This window comes from Dendrobates tinctorius, unplaced genomic scaffold (assembly GCF_039654945.1).
Source record: "Dendrobates tinctorius isolate UK_male_01 unplaced genomic scaffold, ASM3965494v1 ptg000189l, whole genome shotgun sequence".
Taxonomy (NCBI): domain Eukaryota; kingdom Metazoa; phylum Chordata; class Amphibia; order Anura; family Dendrobatidae; genus Dendrobates; species Dendrobates tinctorius.
The window spans coordinates 9974837-9994345 of NW_027361856.1; the positions used below are offsets into that span (position 1 = coordinate 9974837).

At 47.4% G+C, this 19509-nt stretch overlaps 1 protein-coding gene across 3 annotated transcripts in view; it reads right to left on the reverse strand.

The window, feature by feature from the left end:
* THBS3 (thrombospondin 3) overlaps positions 1-19509 on the reverse strand; it is a 138039-nt gene that overhangs the window by 79064 nt on the left and 39466 nt on the right. For all 3 annotated transcript variants that reach the window (XM_073552368.1, XM_073552367.1, XM_073552369.1), the window contains exons 15-20: positions 2600-2718; positions 2464-2516; positions 2194-2387; positions 1950-2128; positions 1817-1865; positions 1550-1746 (exon numbers count right to left, since the gene is read on the reverse strand). In XM_073552368.1, the coding sequence (XP_073408469.1) occupies positions 1550-1746; positions 1817-1865; positions 1950-2128; positions 2194-2387; positions 2464-2516; positions 2600-2718 (791 nt within the window). The remainder of the gene's footprint in view (positions 1-1549; positions 1747-1816; positions 1866-1949; positions 2129-2193; positions 2388-2463; positions 2517-2599; positions 2719-19509) is intronic.

Below are 19509 nucleotides of genomic sequence, written 5' to 3' on the forward strand. Positions count from 1 at the left end.
TGGTCTTGTAAACAGCGGTGTCTGTTCACATGGCATGAATTTTGATAGCGCTGGGCAGCCCGCCTGAGCTAATAGAAGGGTGTCACTACTAGGCTGGCCTGGATGCTGTGCATGGCCATAGTGTGAACGGCGCCACATACAAGTTTTTTATTGTGCATTAACATACCAGGCAACCGCCCCCTCCATGTATTGGTAGGCAGCGAGCGGTTGTGTCATCGGTATTCTTGCACCTGTGTTGCCATCGTAATTACATGGGTCCACTGCATCCTGATAGTGCATTTGTCTGGAGGCCTGGACTGTTAGACCTTTTTGCTCTTTTGCTGTTTTCTATTATTGGAGGATTTTAAAGTCCTCTTTCTGTGCTATTTCAGTGTTAGGATTTAATGTTAGGTACCCGTAAACGTGGAGACCTTTGGCGCAGGTTACGGGCTTACGTATTTTGGCCAAAATATCAGCTAATACTCCACATTTTTTAATGTTTTTTGCACTTTTTATTCAGGGTGCAGTTGGGCCCATTTGGTCTTGTAAACTGCCGTGTCTGTTCACATGGCATGCATTTTGATAGCGCTGGGCAGCCCGCCTGAGCTAATAGAAGGGTGAAACTACTAGGCTGGCCTGGATGCTGTGCATTGCCATAGTGTGAACGGCGCCACATACAAGTTTTTTATTGTGCATTAACATACCAGGCAATGTATTGGTAGGCTGTGAGCGGTTGTTTCATCGGTATTCTTGCTCCTGTGTTGCCATCTTAATTACATGGGTCCACTGCATCCTGATAGTGCCTTGTCTGGAGGCCTGGACGGGTAAACCTTTTTGCTCTTTTGCTGTTTTCTATTATTGGAGGATTTTTAAGTCCTCTTTTTGTGCTATTTCAGAGTCATGGCCACTATCAGCGGGGAAGGGTTGTGCCCATTATTGGGGTCGTGCACACTATTGAGAGGCGAGTTGTGTCCATTATTGGGGAGTCGTTTCCACTATTGGGGGGGTCATACACACTATGGGGAGGGGTCTTGTCCACTATATGGCTTGGGAGGGACTATGTCCACTATCAGGGGAGTCGTGTCCACTATTGGGTGGAGGGTGGTGTACATTATTGGGGGTCGTGCACACTATCGGGGGGAGGGTTGTGTCCATTGATGGGGGTCGTGACCATTATGAGGGGTTGCACACACTATCGGGGGGGGGGGGGTGTTGTGTATATTACTGGGGTGTAGTCATGCACACTACCAGGGAGGTTGTACACAATTATCAGGGGAGCCCACTATTGGGGGTCATGCACACTATTGGAGGGGAGGGTCTTGTATCGAGGGGGTCATGTCCTCTTTCAGGGAGTTCTGCACAATGTAAGAGAAGTGTGGGGGTGGTTGTGCTCACTATTGGGGTAGGCGTAGCCACTATCAGGGGAGTTGTGTCTACTTTCGGGGGTCACGCACGTTAAGATGGGGCACTGAAAGGCAGGACGTAACATATACTGCAGGCAGTGAATGATGGTTGTAGGTCTCTCCACCATCGACCACTGCTGGGACTTGTAATTCCCTAGGCCACTCACCTTCAGCTGCAGGCCCGGCTCGGCTATGGCTCTGAAAGGCGTTGCCTGCCAGTACGACTGCTCTGTCTGCTTCCACATGACCACGTAGAAGCTGGCACTGTCCTGGTAGCTGAAGATAAAGCCGGCGTAGTCATCATCCGTCACCGTGTTCACATGGAACGTCCCCTCAAAGTCCACACCATTGAAGGAAGTGTACCCTGCAGGGGAGGGGAGGTGAGTCCTGGTGTTGGCTGTGACCCATCAGTGGTACTGTGTTGTGTCCCTTACCAACTGCCAGGCCCGGATCGCTGTTCATAGTCTGCACAATCTCCATGCCCTGCGGAGAAGACATGAAGGAGAGGCTGACACCAGAGAGTAATGGCTGATACTCAGTTGTCACAGAACCGGTGGGCGAGATTACCTGGTTCAGCACCACCCAGTTGGGGTCTATCTGTGCGTCCCCCTCGGGGTCCAGGATGACGGTCTGGTAAGCCCTGAAGTCAGTGAGGGTCACCTCTGCGCTCTCAGGGCACACATCATAAGAGTCCACCACAGAGTCGTTGTCAAAGTCAATCTCGCAGACGTCTCCGATGCCGTCCCCTGCGGGTATATAGTGGATTACGTCTGCTGGCCCCATCAGCCCGGACACACTGACTTCCACTCACCATCAGTGTCCTTCTGGTTTGGGTTGTGGATGAGCCGGCAGTTGTCAGGTCCCGGGGGGATGTAGTCGGGGACTCCATCGTTATCGTCGTCCTGGTCGCATTCGTCCCCGACCCCGTCGTTGTCAGAGTCCAGCTGGGAGCTATTGGGAACGTCGGAACAGTTGTCCTTGGAGTCCTGGTGACCATCACCGTCCCTAAAGGTGATAGATGGTGTGAGCAATGGGTACACGGGGCAGCACCTCCAGAGACCAGCCAATCTAAAGGACTCACCTGTCCTGATTGGTGTCACACATATCGCCCACCAAATCGCTGTCTGCATCTGACTGCAAGGAAAAGTGGGAGACACAGTGGTATACAGCTACTAGGGGGTTTATACCACCTAGGTGGGTATACAGGGCATTATTACCTGAGTGGGATTGCTAGTCTCCGGGCAGCTGTCACAAGCATCTCCCACTCCGTCCAGATCACGATCACTCTGCAGGGGGTTCGGGACTTTCCCACAATTATCTAGAGTATTGGGGATTCCTGCACAGGAGTAGAGATAAGGAAGTATGCACAAGGCTATATACATACACTGCTCAAAAAAATAAAGAGAACACTTAAACAACACAATGTAACTCTACGTCAATCACACTTCTGTGACATCAACCTGTCTGGTTATGAAGCAATTATAATATCATCAGAAGAGAATTTATTTCAGTTCTTCAATACAAAAAGTGAAACTCAAATATTATATAGAGTCATTACAAACAGATTCATCCATTTCAAGTGTTTATTTCTGTTAATGTTGATGATTATGGCTTACAGCCAATGAAAACCCAAAAGTCATTATCTCAGGAAATTAGAATAATTCACAAAAAATATCTTTAAAGAGGAAGACTGAAGGCAGTCATTGGCACACCACACAAGGAGGGTAAGCCACAAAAGTTCATTGCTAAAGAAGCTGGCTGTTCACAGAGTGCTGTATCCAATCAAATTAATGGAAAGTTGAGTGGAAGGAAAAATTGTGGTAGAAAAAGGCACACAAGCAACCACGATAACCGTGGCCTTGAAGATTGTTAAGAAAAGGCCATTCAAAAATTTGGGGGAGATTCACAAGGAGTGGACTGCTGTTGGAGTTATTGCTTCAAGAGCCACCACACACAGACGTATCCAGGACATGGGCTACAAGTGTCGCATTCCTTGTGACAAGCCACTCATGACCAATAGACAACGCCAGAAGCGTCTTACCTGGGCCAAGGAGAAAAAGAACTGGACTGTTGCTCAGTGATCAAGGTGTTGTTTTCAGATGAAAGTAGATTTTGCATTTCATTTGGAAATCAAGGTCCCAGAGTCTGGAGAAAGAGTGGAGAGGCCACAATCCAAGCTGCTTGAGGTCTAGTGTGAGGTTTCCACAATCAGTGATGGGTTGAGGAGCCATGTCATCTGCTGGTGTAGGTCCACTGTGTTTTATCAAGACCAAAGTCAGCGCAGCCGTCTACCAGGAAATGTTAGAGTACTTCATGCTTCCCTCTGCTGACAAGCTTTATGGAGATGGTCATTTTTAGTCTCCAGCAGGACTTGGCACCTGTCCACACTGCCAAAAGTACCAATTCCTGGCTTACAAACAACAGTATCACTGTGCCTGATTGGCCAGCAAACTCGCATGACCTTAACCCCATATAGAATGTATAGAGTATTGTCAAGAAGAAGATGAGAGACGCCAGACCCAACAATACAGATGAGCTGAAGGCAGCTATCAAAGCAACCTGGGCTTCCATAACACCTCAGCAGTGCCACAGGCTGATTACCTCCATGCCACACCACATTCATGCAGTAATTGATGCAAAAGGAGCCCCAACCAAGTATAGAGTGCATATAGCATACATTTCAGTAGTCCAAAATTTTGGATTTAAAATCATTTTTCAAGCTGGTGTTATAAAGTATTCTAATTTACTGAGATAATGACTTTTGGGTTTTCATTGGCTGTAAGCCATAATCATCAACATTAACAGAAATAAACACTTGAAATGGATGACTCTGTTTGTAATGACTCTATAATATGAGTTTCACTTTTTGTATTGAAGAATTGAAATAAATGAACTTTTTGATGATATTTTAATTTTGTGAAAAGCACCTGTATATATACAGGTGCTTCTCACAAAATTAGAATATCCTGTGCACATATATATATATCCATGTGTGTTCTGGTATATCTCTGCTCCTGTGTACAGCTATAGATGTGTACATACAAGTGCTTCTCACTAAATTAGAATATCATCAAAAAGTTAATTTATTTCAGCTCTTCAATACAAAAAGTGAAACTCCTATACTATAGAGTCAATACACACAGAGTGATGCATTTCATGTGTTTATTTCTGTTAATGTTGAGTACAACATTAACAATGGTACAGGGGAGCAGAGATATACCAGAACAGACATGGATATATATCTATAAAAGTGCGCAGGAGCAAAGATATCGCAGCACACAAATGGATATACAGTTGTGCTCAAAAGTTTACATACCCCGTCAGAATTTTTGCTTTCTTGGCCTTTTTTCAGAGAATATAATTGATGACACCAAAACTTTTTCTCCACTCATGGTTAGTGGTTGGGTGAAGACATTTAATGTCAAACTACTGTGTTTTCTCTTTTTAAATCACTAGTAGAATACTCGTGGCAAATCTGTTCAATTGTTGGTTATGGTAGCTAAAGTAACATTTTCAGTGTCACCCTGAAATTGACATTGTCAGAGTGCTACAGTAAATTTTGTTTTCCACTTTAAATTTTTATTATTTTGGCATTTTACTAATTTGTCATAACATTGATGTGAACAACAACTTTGTTTTTAATTTCAACATTTTTAGTGATTTTACATATTCAATACATATTATGTAGTATAAACTATTAAACTATTTTTTTTAACTATTTTTTATCAAAAATGAAAATGTATGCACCTTACACAAACATATAAAACATTTACACCCAATTAACAACATAGTGCAACCCTTCCCCCCTCTCTCCAGTGTAATCTATAAGGGTGTGCGCACACGTTGCGGTTTTTGCTGCAAATCCGCAGAGGATTTGGTCCTGCGGATCCGCAGCAGTTTCCATGCGGTGTACAGTACCATGTAAACCTATGGAAAACCAAATCCGCTGTGCACATGCTGCGGAAAATTCCACGCAGATTCGCTCCGTTTTATTTACGGCAGCATGTCACTTCTTTTTTGCGGAACCGCAGCTGCATTCTGTTCCGGGACATACAAAATCAATCTCTCTCTCCGCTGAACAAAAACTAGGAATCTGCAGGAATATTTCACTATGCGGTTTCTCTGCGGAAAAAAACGCAGTGTGTGAACACACCCTAAGTAGTTCACGGACAAAAGTCTAAAATTGGTTTACAGTTAAACAATGTAGGGCTTTTTGGTAAACAATGTTTCTGGTTTTACCTTTAGGTGCATATACGAAAAGATTTTTGGGGTTACCCACTCTAGAGCAAGCAACGTACAACTGTCCATGTGAAAAACACGGGATCTCCAAATTAATGCCGGCTACTTTAAGTGATTGACCTTGTGCTTTGTTTATAGTCATAGCAAATGCAAGTCGGATTGGGAACTGCAGATGCTTGAAATTGAAGGGCATGTTGCTTGGTAGCAAAGGAATACGCAGAATGAAAACATTTGCTCCCTTAGCATTTCCTATAAGAATAGTGGCTTCAATAAAATTGAGCATGAGACTCTTAATGCACAATCTTGTGCCGTTACACATTTTTGGTGGGTCAAGGTTCCGAAGCAAAATTATCGTGGCTCCTAATTTTAAAGTGAGCTTATGCGGTGGCATTCCAGGAGGCTCCAAAGAATTCAGGAACTCCAATGGATACATTACGGCTTGTTCACTCTCCATGACTGAATCAATGGACATGTATGTGGTCGCTAGACCAAGTAGCCTTCCCTGAATTAGTAGATTTATGGAGCTGACACTATCATTTTTAGGAGCTAGGATTGCACGTTCACAAAGCCACTGATGGTTGTTAACATTTTTACAAATATCAGGGAACACTTGGTCAATAAGTTCCATTACAGAAGATGTAATTTCACAAAAATCTTTCGGAAAGGAAATGAGACCAGTAGTGGAATCAGTAGTGAGCCTGTCATATCCAAGGCATAGTAGCTGGTGTGTAAATTTGTCCGCAGCTGTATTTCCCGTCAAATGAACCCGCATATTAGTAGTAAGTTTGCTTCTGAACATGTATCCACAGATAAGAGGATTTTAGACAGGCATTCAGCTCATCCGCTGGTGGTGCTTCCTTAAGAACAGGTAATGTCTGGCAGAAGTCACCTGCAAAAATTACAACAATTCCCCCCATTAAACGATCAGTTCCACGCAGATCTTTCAAGTTGGGATCAAGGGTCTCGAAAGCTTTATTGTGCGCCATGGTACATTCATCCCAAACAATTACTTTACAAGTTTGTAATACCTTAGCTTTCCCAGAGCCCTTAGTGATATTACAGACAGGAGTTTCTGACAGCGCTAGATTAAAGGGCATCCTAGTGCTGAATGAGCCGTGAGCCCTCCATCTAAAAGAGTGGCCGCAATCCCAGATGATGCAACAGCCAAGGCAATGTCATTGTTTGAGGGAATTTCTGCAAGCAGCAAATTAAATAAAAATGTTTTACCAGTGCCTCCTGAGGCATCTAGGAAAAATAGTCCCTCATTTCCACTGGAAATCTGAGCCATAATTGCCATATAGGCCGATCTTTGGTCATCAACCAAAAGAGGTTTAAGTAATATGACAAATTCTTTACATTTTTCCAAATCATAGCTTTTTTCTTGCAGAATATACTGTATCTGTTCATAATATCAAAGTCTGGTCAATTTGGTGCTGGTAGACCTAATTATATTAGAGTTTTACTATTGAAAGATATGCACCTTTCTTCTAACATCAAGAGGGCTTTGTTGAATATGTCAGCAGTGAAATTTAAGTCTTAAGTCTGGATTAACTCTCCGTTGCACGCTAAGAATATCTTCACTAAGATATTCTTTGCATTTGTCCCAAAGTGCACATGGATTGGAGGGTTGTAATTATTATAGCGAACAGGTCTCTTGGTTGAGGTGGAAAGTGAGTGAGAGATGCTTCCTGCAATGTCATGTCCCAGTGTTGATCGTCTTCGGTCAGATCACGCTTTTGGCATGCTTCCCTGTGAGTTTGACACAGCTCTCCATCAACTATTTTCAAATCTGTGAAAGAACTTGGCCCACGGACAGTGTGACGCAGTAATCGGAGGTAGTAACACTCTGCGTTGTTTGGATGCACTGTATACACACGTCCAAGAGCATCACTGGAACGTCCATCCCATCCTGGGACCCTTGCACTTTGTTTCCTCTTGCAAAACACTTTTCTCAATTTATTCCATATATAATATTTTGGAACATCTGAATATAATTAAATCCTTGAAAATGGATCTGCTTGACATAGGAGAAGGAAAGCTGCCAATGTTGTATTGGGTGGTCGAGCAGCTCTTTCCTCAGCATCGTTGGGAGTAAAACTCATTGACCATTTTCAAGATGGACAGAGATGAACTACAGTCGGATGTCTTTCATGGATGCGAAAATTTAGTTATCGCCACACGGCTTCATTACTACTTTTATACCTTCCCATTTGATACAGCATAATCTCATCAGATGTACATTTTGGATTCTCTAGCTGGAAAACGGCCATATCACTGCAATTGTTAACTTATTTGCAAATGTATTTGACTTAACAGAGTTACAATATTATACATTACTGTGCACATCAAACATTTTTGAAAGCAGTGGAGAGTAACGCCACCGTCACACTAAGCGATATCGCTAGCAATATCACTGTAACGTCACTGGTTTTGTGACGCAGCAGCGATATCGCTACATGTGATACCTCCGACCGGCTCCCCCGCTGATTATCGCTGATCGCGCGAGAACGTCCTGGCCCATTCCTCGTCGGGCGCTCCTGGTGGGCTTACTGTGGCGCCGACGAGCGACGCGTGGACGCGGGCGGGAGGACGTCAGCATCGCCTCATCTGACAGGTAAGTAGCGGCCCCGACCCCTGCTATGTCGCTGGTGAGATCTGCCTGTGTGGCAGCTCACTAGCGACCACTTAGCGATGCACCAGCGATCCATATCGTTGTCGGTATCGCTGGTGCATCGCTAAGTGTAATGGTACCCTAAGGCAGTGATTTTCAACCTTTTTTGAGCCGCGGCACACTTTTTATACGTGAAAAATCCCGGGGCACACCACCAACCAAAATGGCACAAAATGACACTAAAACAGTACATATTATACATATAGTTAATAATATAGATTCTAAATGTATTTTTACTCACTCAGTATTCCCATATATATATACAGTCCCATGTAAAGTCATACATACAGTCCCACGTATATGAGCCACATAATTATCAGCATATACCATATATATATATAGTATATGAGCTGGCGCTTGTACTCCAGCCTCATGGCCATAGTATTTCTCATTGTACCCCTTTATATTGCAGTATATGAGCCACATAATTATCCCTTTCTTTTAGTAATATGCCCCATCATTATCCCCTTCTTTTAGTAATATGCCCCATCATTATCACCTTCTTGTAGTAATATGCCCCATCATAATCCCCTTCTTTTAGTAATATGCCCCATCATTATCCCCTTCTTTTAGTAATATGCCCCATCATTATCCCCTTCTTTTAGTAATATGCCCCATCATTATCACCTTCTTGTAGTAATATGCCCCATCATTATCCCCTTCTTTTAGTAATATGCCCCATCATTATCACCTTCTTGTAGTAATATGCCCCATCATAATCCCCTTCATGTAGAAATTGCCCATTCCACTACCTCCATCATTTCCTTCTCCCCACCACCCCATTATTGCCCTTTCGACAACCCCATCATTGCCCTCTCCCCACCACCGCCTTCTTATCACCCCCATCACCGCCTTCTCCATTGCCCTCTCCCCATCACCGCCTTCTCCATGACTCCCATCATTGCTTCTCATCACATCCATCAACTCACCTACACACGCACACAAACACACACCTCTCACCTAGACACACACACACACACACACCCCTCACCTCTCCTCACCGGCAGCTTCCTCTCACTGGCACAGCAGCCGCGGGGCTGAATGATGATGTCATCCAGCCGCGCCGCTGACTGCTGTGTCAGGGAGGAAGCGACACAGGAACACGGGACTGCTGCCTCTCCGACCCGCCGCCCTGCTTGCCTCCACATGGCTAATTTGCATCGCATGTAAATTAGCCATGTGGACACGCGGCACACCCGACCATGTGTCGCGGCACACTAGTGTGCCGCGGAACACTGGTTGAAAACCACTGCCCTAAAGGCCCTTTTACATTTAGCGATGCACCAGCGATCCAACCAGCGATCCGACCCGGTCAGGATCGCTGGTGCATCGCTAAATGATCGCTAGTGAGCTTTCATACAGAAAGATCTCTCAGCGATGCAGCAGCGACGCAGCGCACGATACTTACCATTCACACACAGCGATCCTGCGTCCTCCCGCCCGCGTCCAGCGTCGCTTGTCGTCACAGCAGGAAGTCTCAGCAGGAAGCGCCCGACGAGAAATGGAGCCGGACATTCTCGCGCGATCAGCGATGGACAGCGGGGGAGCCGGTCGTTGGTAAGTATCACACATAGCGATATCACTAGCAATATCGCTATAACGTCACAAAACCAGTGACGTTTTAGCGATATTGCTAGCGATATCGCTTAGTGTAAAACCCCCTTTAGGTACAACCTATCAATTATCTATTTCAATATCTGTGTTTTGTTTAACCCTTTTTAATCTGATTGTTGCAGTATATCCTCCCTGTTCAGGTTTCCATCTTCTGTAAATAGGATAACCATCATCTCCTGTTTGTGTTTCTACAATCAAGTTGCGAGGATACTTTTTAGTACATTTTCCTTCCTTCATACTTGGCAATCTTGGGTAAATTGTCCCACATTTGCCATGGATCATATTTTTAGAAATTGTTTCAAAAAGTACCAGATCCTCTTCAGGATTTGGAAGCTCAGCAGAAATAACGCTGTCAGTTTGATCAGGGCATATCTTATCCTTTAGCCATATCAGTAAATGAGCATGTGGAAGATCTCTTTTTTGCCACTCAATTGAATACATCCAACACTGACGCTCACTAAAAATGTAACACTTTGTAATTACGTCCATGATCAGTTTTTGTTTAAAAACCCTTGCTGTTAAAACATGTTGATCAGAGCGGCCCTGACCATTCAGAAGCTCTTCCCATATCTCTGGCCAAGTTGGATTACATGTAATTGTAATAAACAAATCAGGACAACCATATATCTGAACATATGTCATGGCGTCCTGAGCATACTCATGCAAACGTCTGGGACTTCCAGTAAATGTAGCTGGTAAAATAATCATTTGCCCAATGTCAGCCACGTTGCCATCATTAGCAACAGCATCCCTTAAATGAATGTATTCATCCACTCTAAGTTTTTGTTGGTTCAATCGTATGTACAAAAGACGCTCACTTTCCACTTTGGCATACATATCAACTATAAATTGATGAAAACGCCTACATTGTAAAATGTGGTTAGAAGACCCATGTCTGATCATTATTTGGTAGGCATAAAAGTGTCCATAGCTGATATTTTTTATTGGTTGGCCTAGCAGTCTTGGGATCAGTCTGAGTTAGATTAAAGTGATAGCCATCTTGGCCATTCCAAAATACTATCGGATCTTGCAGAGTATCATATGATCTATGAATTTCTGCAATACGTTGAAGATTGTCACTTCATCGCTGAACAATTATATCTCGGCTTTGAAAGTCCTGTCCAACCATTGCAATAGCTACTTCGTTAACAGTGGGAGAATTAAATCGCCTTTCACGCTTGCCAACCGGTGTCTTGTCTGCTCTTATTACAACTTGATATTCATCACTTGGCATTCTTTCTAAGGCTATTTTGAAAAGGTTTACTGCTGTGAATTCCCTGGCTCAGACTTCTGAGCCGAAACTCCCCCTGCTCCCTCCGGTGGTTACTGGAGGTAGTGGAGCTGGCCAGATTGACAGAGGGCTGCCACCTGATGATGATGATGACGATTGGAGATCTGGGGTTACTGATTGGAGTATTTAAGTCTGCAGACTTTCTGCAATCCCTGCTGGTGATTGCTTTCCTGTGCATTCAGAGGTCTGAAGTCTCCTGCCTTGATCCTGCATTGTTCAGCTACGTGGTTCATTTGCTAATCCTTTGCATCTGATCTGGTTTTGTCTCTCTCTGCTTGTTGTGCGGGTTCAGCTTGCTCCTCTGGGGGCAGTGCTGGACCACCGCTCCATATGTTACAGCCTGTGTCAGTTTGTTCAGTCCCCTGTTATATTAGTCTCTTTTGCTTGCTCCCAGTTCATACCAGAGTGCTGATATAGTGGGGGCAAAGTCATGTGACTTCAGTGTTTTTTTGTACATCACACATGTTGGATTTTTCAGGGTTTTTGCGTGATTGCAGACAGTGTCTTTCCTTTCCTATCCTGTCTAGTCAGTTTGGGCCCCATCGTTTGCTCAGTCTATTTTTCTGCCTGCGTTTGTGTTTCATCTTGTCTCACCCACAATATATGTTTGGGGGCTATCTATTCCTTTTGGGGTCTGCTCCAGGGCAGTTTAGATTTCACCTTTCTTGCTTTAGGCTTAGTTAGGCTCTCCGGCTGTGCCGAGGCATCTAGGGCATCGTAGGTACGCTCCACGGCTACTGCTAGTTGTGTGGATAGGATCAGGGGTCTGCAATCCGCTTAGTTACCAACCTCTCTGGTTTTCTGGTGGCTTAGCCTGTTTCTGCCATTTTCCTCGGTGACCCATTCATAACAGTTTACTATCTGATTGTGCTGATGGAAAAATCTTTGCAAATTCAACACAATCTCATTTTTTTTGTCTCAACCATAGCTTCACAATGTCTATCAGCTTGCATTTGTTCGTCTCCCAAAAAATACAATTGTAAAAACTTTGGATCTTCATTTGCTACAGGAAGCATTGAACCGATTTTGTGATATATTTGGCCCTGGACTTTAAAAGTTGGCATAAATCCTGCTTCCTGGATTACATCTGTCGTACCAAAGGGTGTAATCTGGAAAGATGAATTGTATCTCCTAATATTTTGCAGAAAATGCTTGGACTCGGGAGTTGTTCCTGACATGTATGAAAGAAGTGGTTCAGGAGGTAGATCTAAAGGTGGCAAACTGACTTTGCCATTTAAGCAGCACATACCAGGCGATTCCAAGTTAAACTTCTTTACTTGACAATGTTTGCATATTATGTCAATTTTGCCAATTATGACTTTCTGATGTGACCTATAGTCTTGAATTGGGTTGTAGTGAAATGCTTCCAAACTCAAATCAGACTGCCTACATCTCTGCACACGTTGCATATGTCGTATGCGGTCATTTTCACAACGTTCATCCTTTTGTTCAGATGTTTCCATATTCCTTGCTTCAGCTTGCCTTATCTGATTCTTGTGAAGATGACATTCCCGTTGCCCTGATGTCTCAACTGCCCTACATTTAACCTGTCTCATCCGTTTCTTTTCAAGCTGCGACACACTTTTGCTTTCTTAGTTTTTGGATGAACTTGCCCAATAGATGGTCGTTTTTTGGGTGGCACCACTTTAAAAAACAGTCCTTAGTATTATGACCCTTTAGCATTCACCTGACACTGATAAGAGATGTAATAGGATGAATAGTAAATGCAGAGCAGCCCTCACACAGTATTACTATGACCTGAAGGAGCTCACATTTCAGTAATGAAAACCATATTGCATATTGCCCATAGCAACCAATCAGAGCTCAGCTTTCACTTTACCTCAGCAGCTTCAGTGATGAAAGCTCCCTGTATAGTAAGCAATAATGACAATCTTACTTTGAGGCATTTTTCGCCTAACCAATATTGCTGCTCAGTAATGTTCGTCCGTGTGCGTAGGGTGCATCCGAGTGTGTTTGCATGCGTGTGTGATTTTTGCGTGTGTGTGTGTGTGTGGTGTGCATGTGGTATTTATGGGGTGGTGTTTGTGTTGAGTGTGTCTAGAGTGGTCTGGTCTTTGTGTGGTGTGTTGTGGCATTTGTGTGGTGTTGTGCTTGTGGGTTGGTGTATGTGTGCTCAGCGTCGGACTGGAACACCTTGGGCCCACCAGAGAAAATCATTCTTGGTGCTCACTATGTAGCTAGAGATAAATACAAGACCACCAATTGTGCGGTAAAACACGCTAATATCCGGGTATAATATAAGGTAGTAAAAATCTTAATTATGTAGCAGGAATTGGGGTAGCCTCTCTCATAGAATATAAAGCAGCCCCCTCAAATAGTATAATGCAGCCTCCTCATAGGGTATAATGCAGCCCCCTCATAGAATATAATGCAGCCCCCTCATAGAATATAATGCAGCCATCTCACAGAATATAGTGCTGCCACCCTCATAGGGTATAATGCTGCCCCCCTCATAGGGTATAATGCTGCCCCCCTCATAGGCTATAATGCGGCCCCCCCTTAGGGTATAATGCTGCCCTTTCATAGGGTATAATGCTGCCACCCTCATAGGGTATAATGCTGCCCCCCTCATAGGGTATAATGCTGCCCCCCTCATAGGCTATAATGCGGCCCCCCCTTAGGGTATAATGCTGCCCCTTCATAGGGTATAATGCTGCCCTTCATAGGGTATAATGCTGCCCCCTCATAGGGTATAATGCACCCCCTCATAGAATATAATGCTGCCCCCCTCATAGGGGATAATGCTGCCCCCCTCTTAGGGTATATTGCACCCCCTCATAGGGTATAATGCTCCCCCCTCATAGGGTATAATGCTGCCCCCCTCTTAGGGTATATTGCACCCCCTCATAGGGTATAATGCTCCCCCCCTCATAGGGTATAATGCTGCCCCCCCTCATAGGGTATAACGCTATATATACAGACATAGAAAGATATAGATAGATATAGAGATAGATAGATATGGGATAAATAGATAGATCTATGTATATATATATATATATATATATAGATAGATAGATAGATAGATAGAAGATAGATAATTTATAAATAGATACATATAGAGATAGATAGATAGATAGCTATAGATAGATATAGAGATAGATCGATAGATACAGAGATAGATATACAGATAGATATAGAGATATAGATATAGAGACAGATATATAGATAGATAGATAGATATGGGATAGATAGATATAGAGATAGATATAAAGACAGATAGATAGAGATAGACAGATACTTAGATATAGAGATAGATATAGAGACATAGATAGATATAGAGATAGATATATAGATTGATAGATATAGAGACATAGATACATATAGAGACAGACAGATAGATATAGAGATAGATAGATAGATAGAGTAATGCAGACCACCCCCACCCTCTCTTCCATCAGTCACCACACAGACCACCACCACCCTCTCTTCCATCAGTCACCACACAGACCACGCCCACCCTCTCTTCCATCAGTCACCACACAGACCACCACCACCCTCTCTTCCATTAGTCACCACGCAGACCACCGCCACCCTCTCTTCCATCATTCACCACGCAGACCACCGCCACCCTCTCTTACATCATTCACCACGCAGACCACCGCCACCCTCTCTTCCATCATTCACCACGCAGACCACCGCCACCATCTCTTCCATCATTCACCACACAGACCACCGCCATCCTCTCTTCCATCAGTCACCACGCAGACCACCGCCACCCTCTCTTCCATCAGTCACCACGCAGACCACCGCCACCCTCTCTTCCATCAGTCACCACGCAGGCCACCGCCACCCCCTCTCGCATCAGTCTCAACACCAACTACAGGACTCTTTTGCATCAGTCATAATGAAGAGCACTGCCACCCTCTAGCCACAACGCAGACCACCTCCACCCCCTCTTCCAGTCACCCCTGCCACCACCTTCTCCCATCAATAGCGCAGACCCTTGCCACCCTCTCCCATCATTAATAACGCAGACACCACCTTACTATCCTCACCAGCCACAGGGCAGTTTACCACAATTCTCTAACAACCACAATATTGACAACAGTCACTAGTCACCATAATGAAGATCTCTACCACATGTCTATCAACCATGAACAGTGCTGGCAGCTGTCTGCCATGCCCTGCTTACAGCCCATCACAAAGCAAACCCTTGGAAGACATCGATCCCCCTCCTTTCTCTATAAAACTACCGGTCCAGAGTTTGCTGAGGTATCTGTGGTGGCCGCTCCGCCGTGTGCACCGCACACACCGGGCCGGACAGCGAGTCAGTACTGAAGGCGGAGATTCCTGGCTTATTAGGCAGTGTGGCCATGTTGCGTTTAAGCGTTTTTGCTGCAGCGGAAACGCTATCAAAACACATTCACATGCAATCCTATGCGATTCTGCAGTTGCTGTGCTAATGCTGCGTATGTGCCGCTGTGGAATCACATTGTGGTAAAATCCGCAGCATGTCCATTAATTCTGCGGAATCGCGGCGATTCCGCCACCATAGGATTGCATTGAAACGCTCACTTTATGCATGTGGCTATGCCCATCATGCGTAAAGTGAGCGCTTCATGTGCGGATGGTACCCAGGGTCTGAAGGAAAGGAGACTCTCCTACAGGCCCTGGGTACCATAATCCTGTAAAAAATAGAATTAAAATAAAAAATAGTGATATACTCACTTTCTGATGGTCCCCGGAGTCTGCCCGGTCCTTAGACACGCTGCCGGCATCTTCCGTTCCCAGGGATGCATTGCGCGAATTTTTTATTATTTTTAACATTCTATCTTTTACTATTGATGCCGCATAGGCAGCCTCAATAGTAAAAAGTTGGTCACACATGTCAAGCACTATGCTTGTGACCAACCTGTCAATCGCTTTTCCAAACGATGCTTCAAATCGCTTGGAAAGCGCAAGCATTCTGCAAGCTAAAACCGCTTGCAAAACGCCTGTGTTTTGTGGGAAAAAGCATGCAAATTCCGCCTGTGTTTTACCCGCTGCGGGGAGTTGCGGAAATGCTGCGGACAATTCCGCAGCATTTCTGCAACGTGGGCACTTAGCCTTAATGTGGCTATAGCATTGTCACCATGATGACGCCTTGCCTGTCACTGTGTATGGAGGGGGCCCAGTGTCCGTCACTGTGTATGGAGGGGGCCCAGTGTCCGTCCGTCACTGTGTATGGAGGGGGCCCAGTGTCCGTCCGTCACTGTGTATGGAGGGGGCCCAGTGTCCGTCCGTCACTGTGTATGGAGGGGGCCCAGTGTCCGTCCATCACTGTGTATGGAGGAGGCCCAGTGTCCGTCCGTCACTGAGTATGGAGGGGGCCCAGTGTCCGTCCGTCACTGTGTATGGAGGGGGCCCAGTGTCCGTCCGTCACTGTGTATGGAGGGGGCCCAGTGTCCGTCTGTCACTGTGTATGGGGGGCCCAGTGTCCGTCCGTCACTGTGTATGGGGGGGTCTAGTGTCCGTCCGTCACTGTGTATGGAGGGGGCCCAGTGTCCATCACTGTGTATGGAGGGGGCCCAGTGTCCGTCCGTCACTGTGTATGAAGGGGGCCCAGTGTCCGTCCGTCACTGTGTATGGAGGGGGCCCAGTGTCCGTCCGTCACTATGCATGGAGGGGGCTCAGTGTCCGTCCGTCACTGTGCATGGAGGGGGCCCAGTGTCTGTCCGTCACTGTGCATGGAGGGGGCCCAGTGTCCGTCCGTCACTGTGCATGGAGGGGGCCCAGTGTCCGTCCGTCACTGTGCATGGAGGGGGCCCAGTGTCCGTCCGTCACTGTGCATGGAGGGGGCCCAGTGTCCGTCCGTCACTGTGCATGGAGGGGGCCCAGTGTCCGTCCGTCACTGTGTATGGAGGGGGCCCAGTGTCCGTCCGTCACTGTGTATGGAGGGGGCCCAGTGTCCGTCCGTCACTGTGTATGGAGGGGGCCCAGTGTCCGTTCGTCACTGTGTATGGAGGGGGCCAAGTGTCCGTCCGTCACTGTGTATGGAGGGGGCCCACTGTCCATCCGTCACTGTGTATGGAGGTGGCCCTGTGTCCGTCCGTCACTGTGTATGGAGGGGGTCCAGTGTCCGTCCGTCACTGTGTATGGAGGGGGCCCAGTGTCCGTCCGTCACTGTGTATGGAGGGGGCCCAGTGTCCGTCACTGTGTATGGAAGGGGTCCAGTGTCCGTCCGTCACTGTGTATGGAGGGGGCCCAGTGTCCGTCACTGTGTATGGAGGGGGCCCAGTGTCCGTCCGTCACTGTGTATGGAGGGGGTCCAGTGTCCGTCCGTCACTGTGTATGGAGGTGGCCCAGTGTCCGTCCATCACTGTGTATGGAGGGGGCCCAGTGTCCGTCCGTCACTGTGTATGGAGGAGGCCCAGTGTCCGTCCGTCACTGTGTATGGAGGGGGCCCAGTGTCCGTCCGTCACTGTGTATGGAGGGGGCCCAGTGTCCGTCCGTCACTGTGTATGGAGGGGGCCCAGTGTCCGTCCGTCACTGTGTATGGGGGGGCCCAGTGTCCGTCCGTCACTGTTTATGGGGGGGGTCTAGTGTCCGTCCGTCACTGTGTATGGAGGGGGCCCAGTGTCCATCACTGTGTATGGAGGGGGCCCAGTGTCCGTCCGTCACTGTGTATGGAGGGGGCCCAGTGTCCGTCCATCACTGTGTATGGAGGGGGTCCAGTGTCCGTCCCTCACTGTGTATGAAGGGGGCCCATAGTCCGTCCGTCACTGTGTATGGAGGGGGCCCAGTGTCCGTCCGTCACTGTGTATGAAGGGGGCCCAGTGTCCGTCCGTCACTGTGTATGGAGGGGGCCCAGTGTCCGTCCGTCACTATGCATGGAGGGGGCCCAGTGTCCGTCCGTCACTGTGCATGGAGGGGGCCCAGTGTCCGTCCGTCACTGTGCATGGAGGGGGCCCAGTGTCCGTCCGTCACTGTGCATGGAGGGGGCCCAGTGTCCGTCCGTCACTGTGCATGGAGGGGGCCCAGTGTCCGTCCGTCACTGTGTATGGAGGGGGCCCAGTGTCCGTCCGTCACTGTGTATGGAGGGGGCCCAGTGTCCGTCCGTCACTGTGTATGGAGGGGGCCCAGTGTCCGTTCGTCACTGTGTATGGAGGGGGCCAAGTATCCGTCCGTCACTGTGTATGGAGGGGGCCCACTGTCCATCCGTCACTGTGTATGGAGGTGGCCCTGTGTCCGTCCGTCACTGTGTATGGAGGGGGTCCAGTGTCCGTCCGTCACTGTGTATGGAGGGGGCCCAGTGTCCGTCCGTCACTGTGTATGGAGGGGGCCCAGTGTCCGTCACTGTGTATGGAAGGGGTCCAGTGTCCGTCCGTCACTGTGTATGGAGGGGGCCCAGTGTTCGTCACTGTGTATGGTGGGGGCCCAGTGTCCGTCCGTCACTGTGTATGGAGGGGGTCCAGTGTCCGTCCCTCACTGTGTATGAAGGGGGCCCAGTGTCCGTCCGTCACTGTGTATGGAGGGGGCCCAGTGTCCGTCCGTCACTGTGTATGAAGGGGGCCCAGTGTCCGTCCGTCACTGTGTATGGAGGGGGCCCAGTGTCCGTCCGTCACTGTGTATGGAGGGGCCCCCATACACAGTGATGAACAAGATGACACGGGGTCCCCATACACAGTGACGAACGGACACTGGGCCCCCATACAGTGACGGACGGACACGGGGCCCCCATACACAGTGACGGACGGCCACGGGGCCCCCACACACACAGTGACGGACGGCCACGGGGCCCCCATACACAGTGACGGACGGCCACGGGGCCCCCACACACAGTGATGGACGGACACGGGGCCCCCATACACAGTGACGGATGGACACGGTGCCCCCATACAGTGACGGATGGACACGGGGCCCCCATACACAGTGACGGATGGACACGGGGCCCCCATACAGTGACGGATGGACACGTGGCCCCCATACAGTGACGGATGGACACGGGGCCCCCATACACAGTGACAGATGGACACAGGGCCCCCATACACAGTGACGGATGGACACGGGGCCCCCTCCATACACAGTGATGGACAGGGATGGACAAGGTGACGGGACCCCCATATACAGTGATGGACGAACAAGGGACCCCCATACACAAGCAGATACAGAGGCATTCCATATACAAATACTGTAATAATACACATTTGAAAAAAATGTATTGCTGCACTTGACTTTAGCAGTAGGCAGCAGCCCATCTGCCCAAGCAGGGTGAGAGAGCTGAATCCAGCACAGCCGGCATTTTTCAGGTCAGAGTCAGACTCAGGACAGCAGAAGAGGAGAGTGAGCACAGCCTGCTGACACCCTCCACT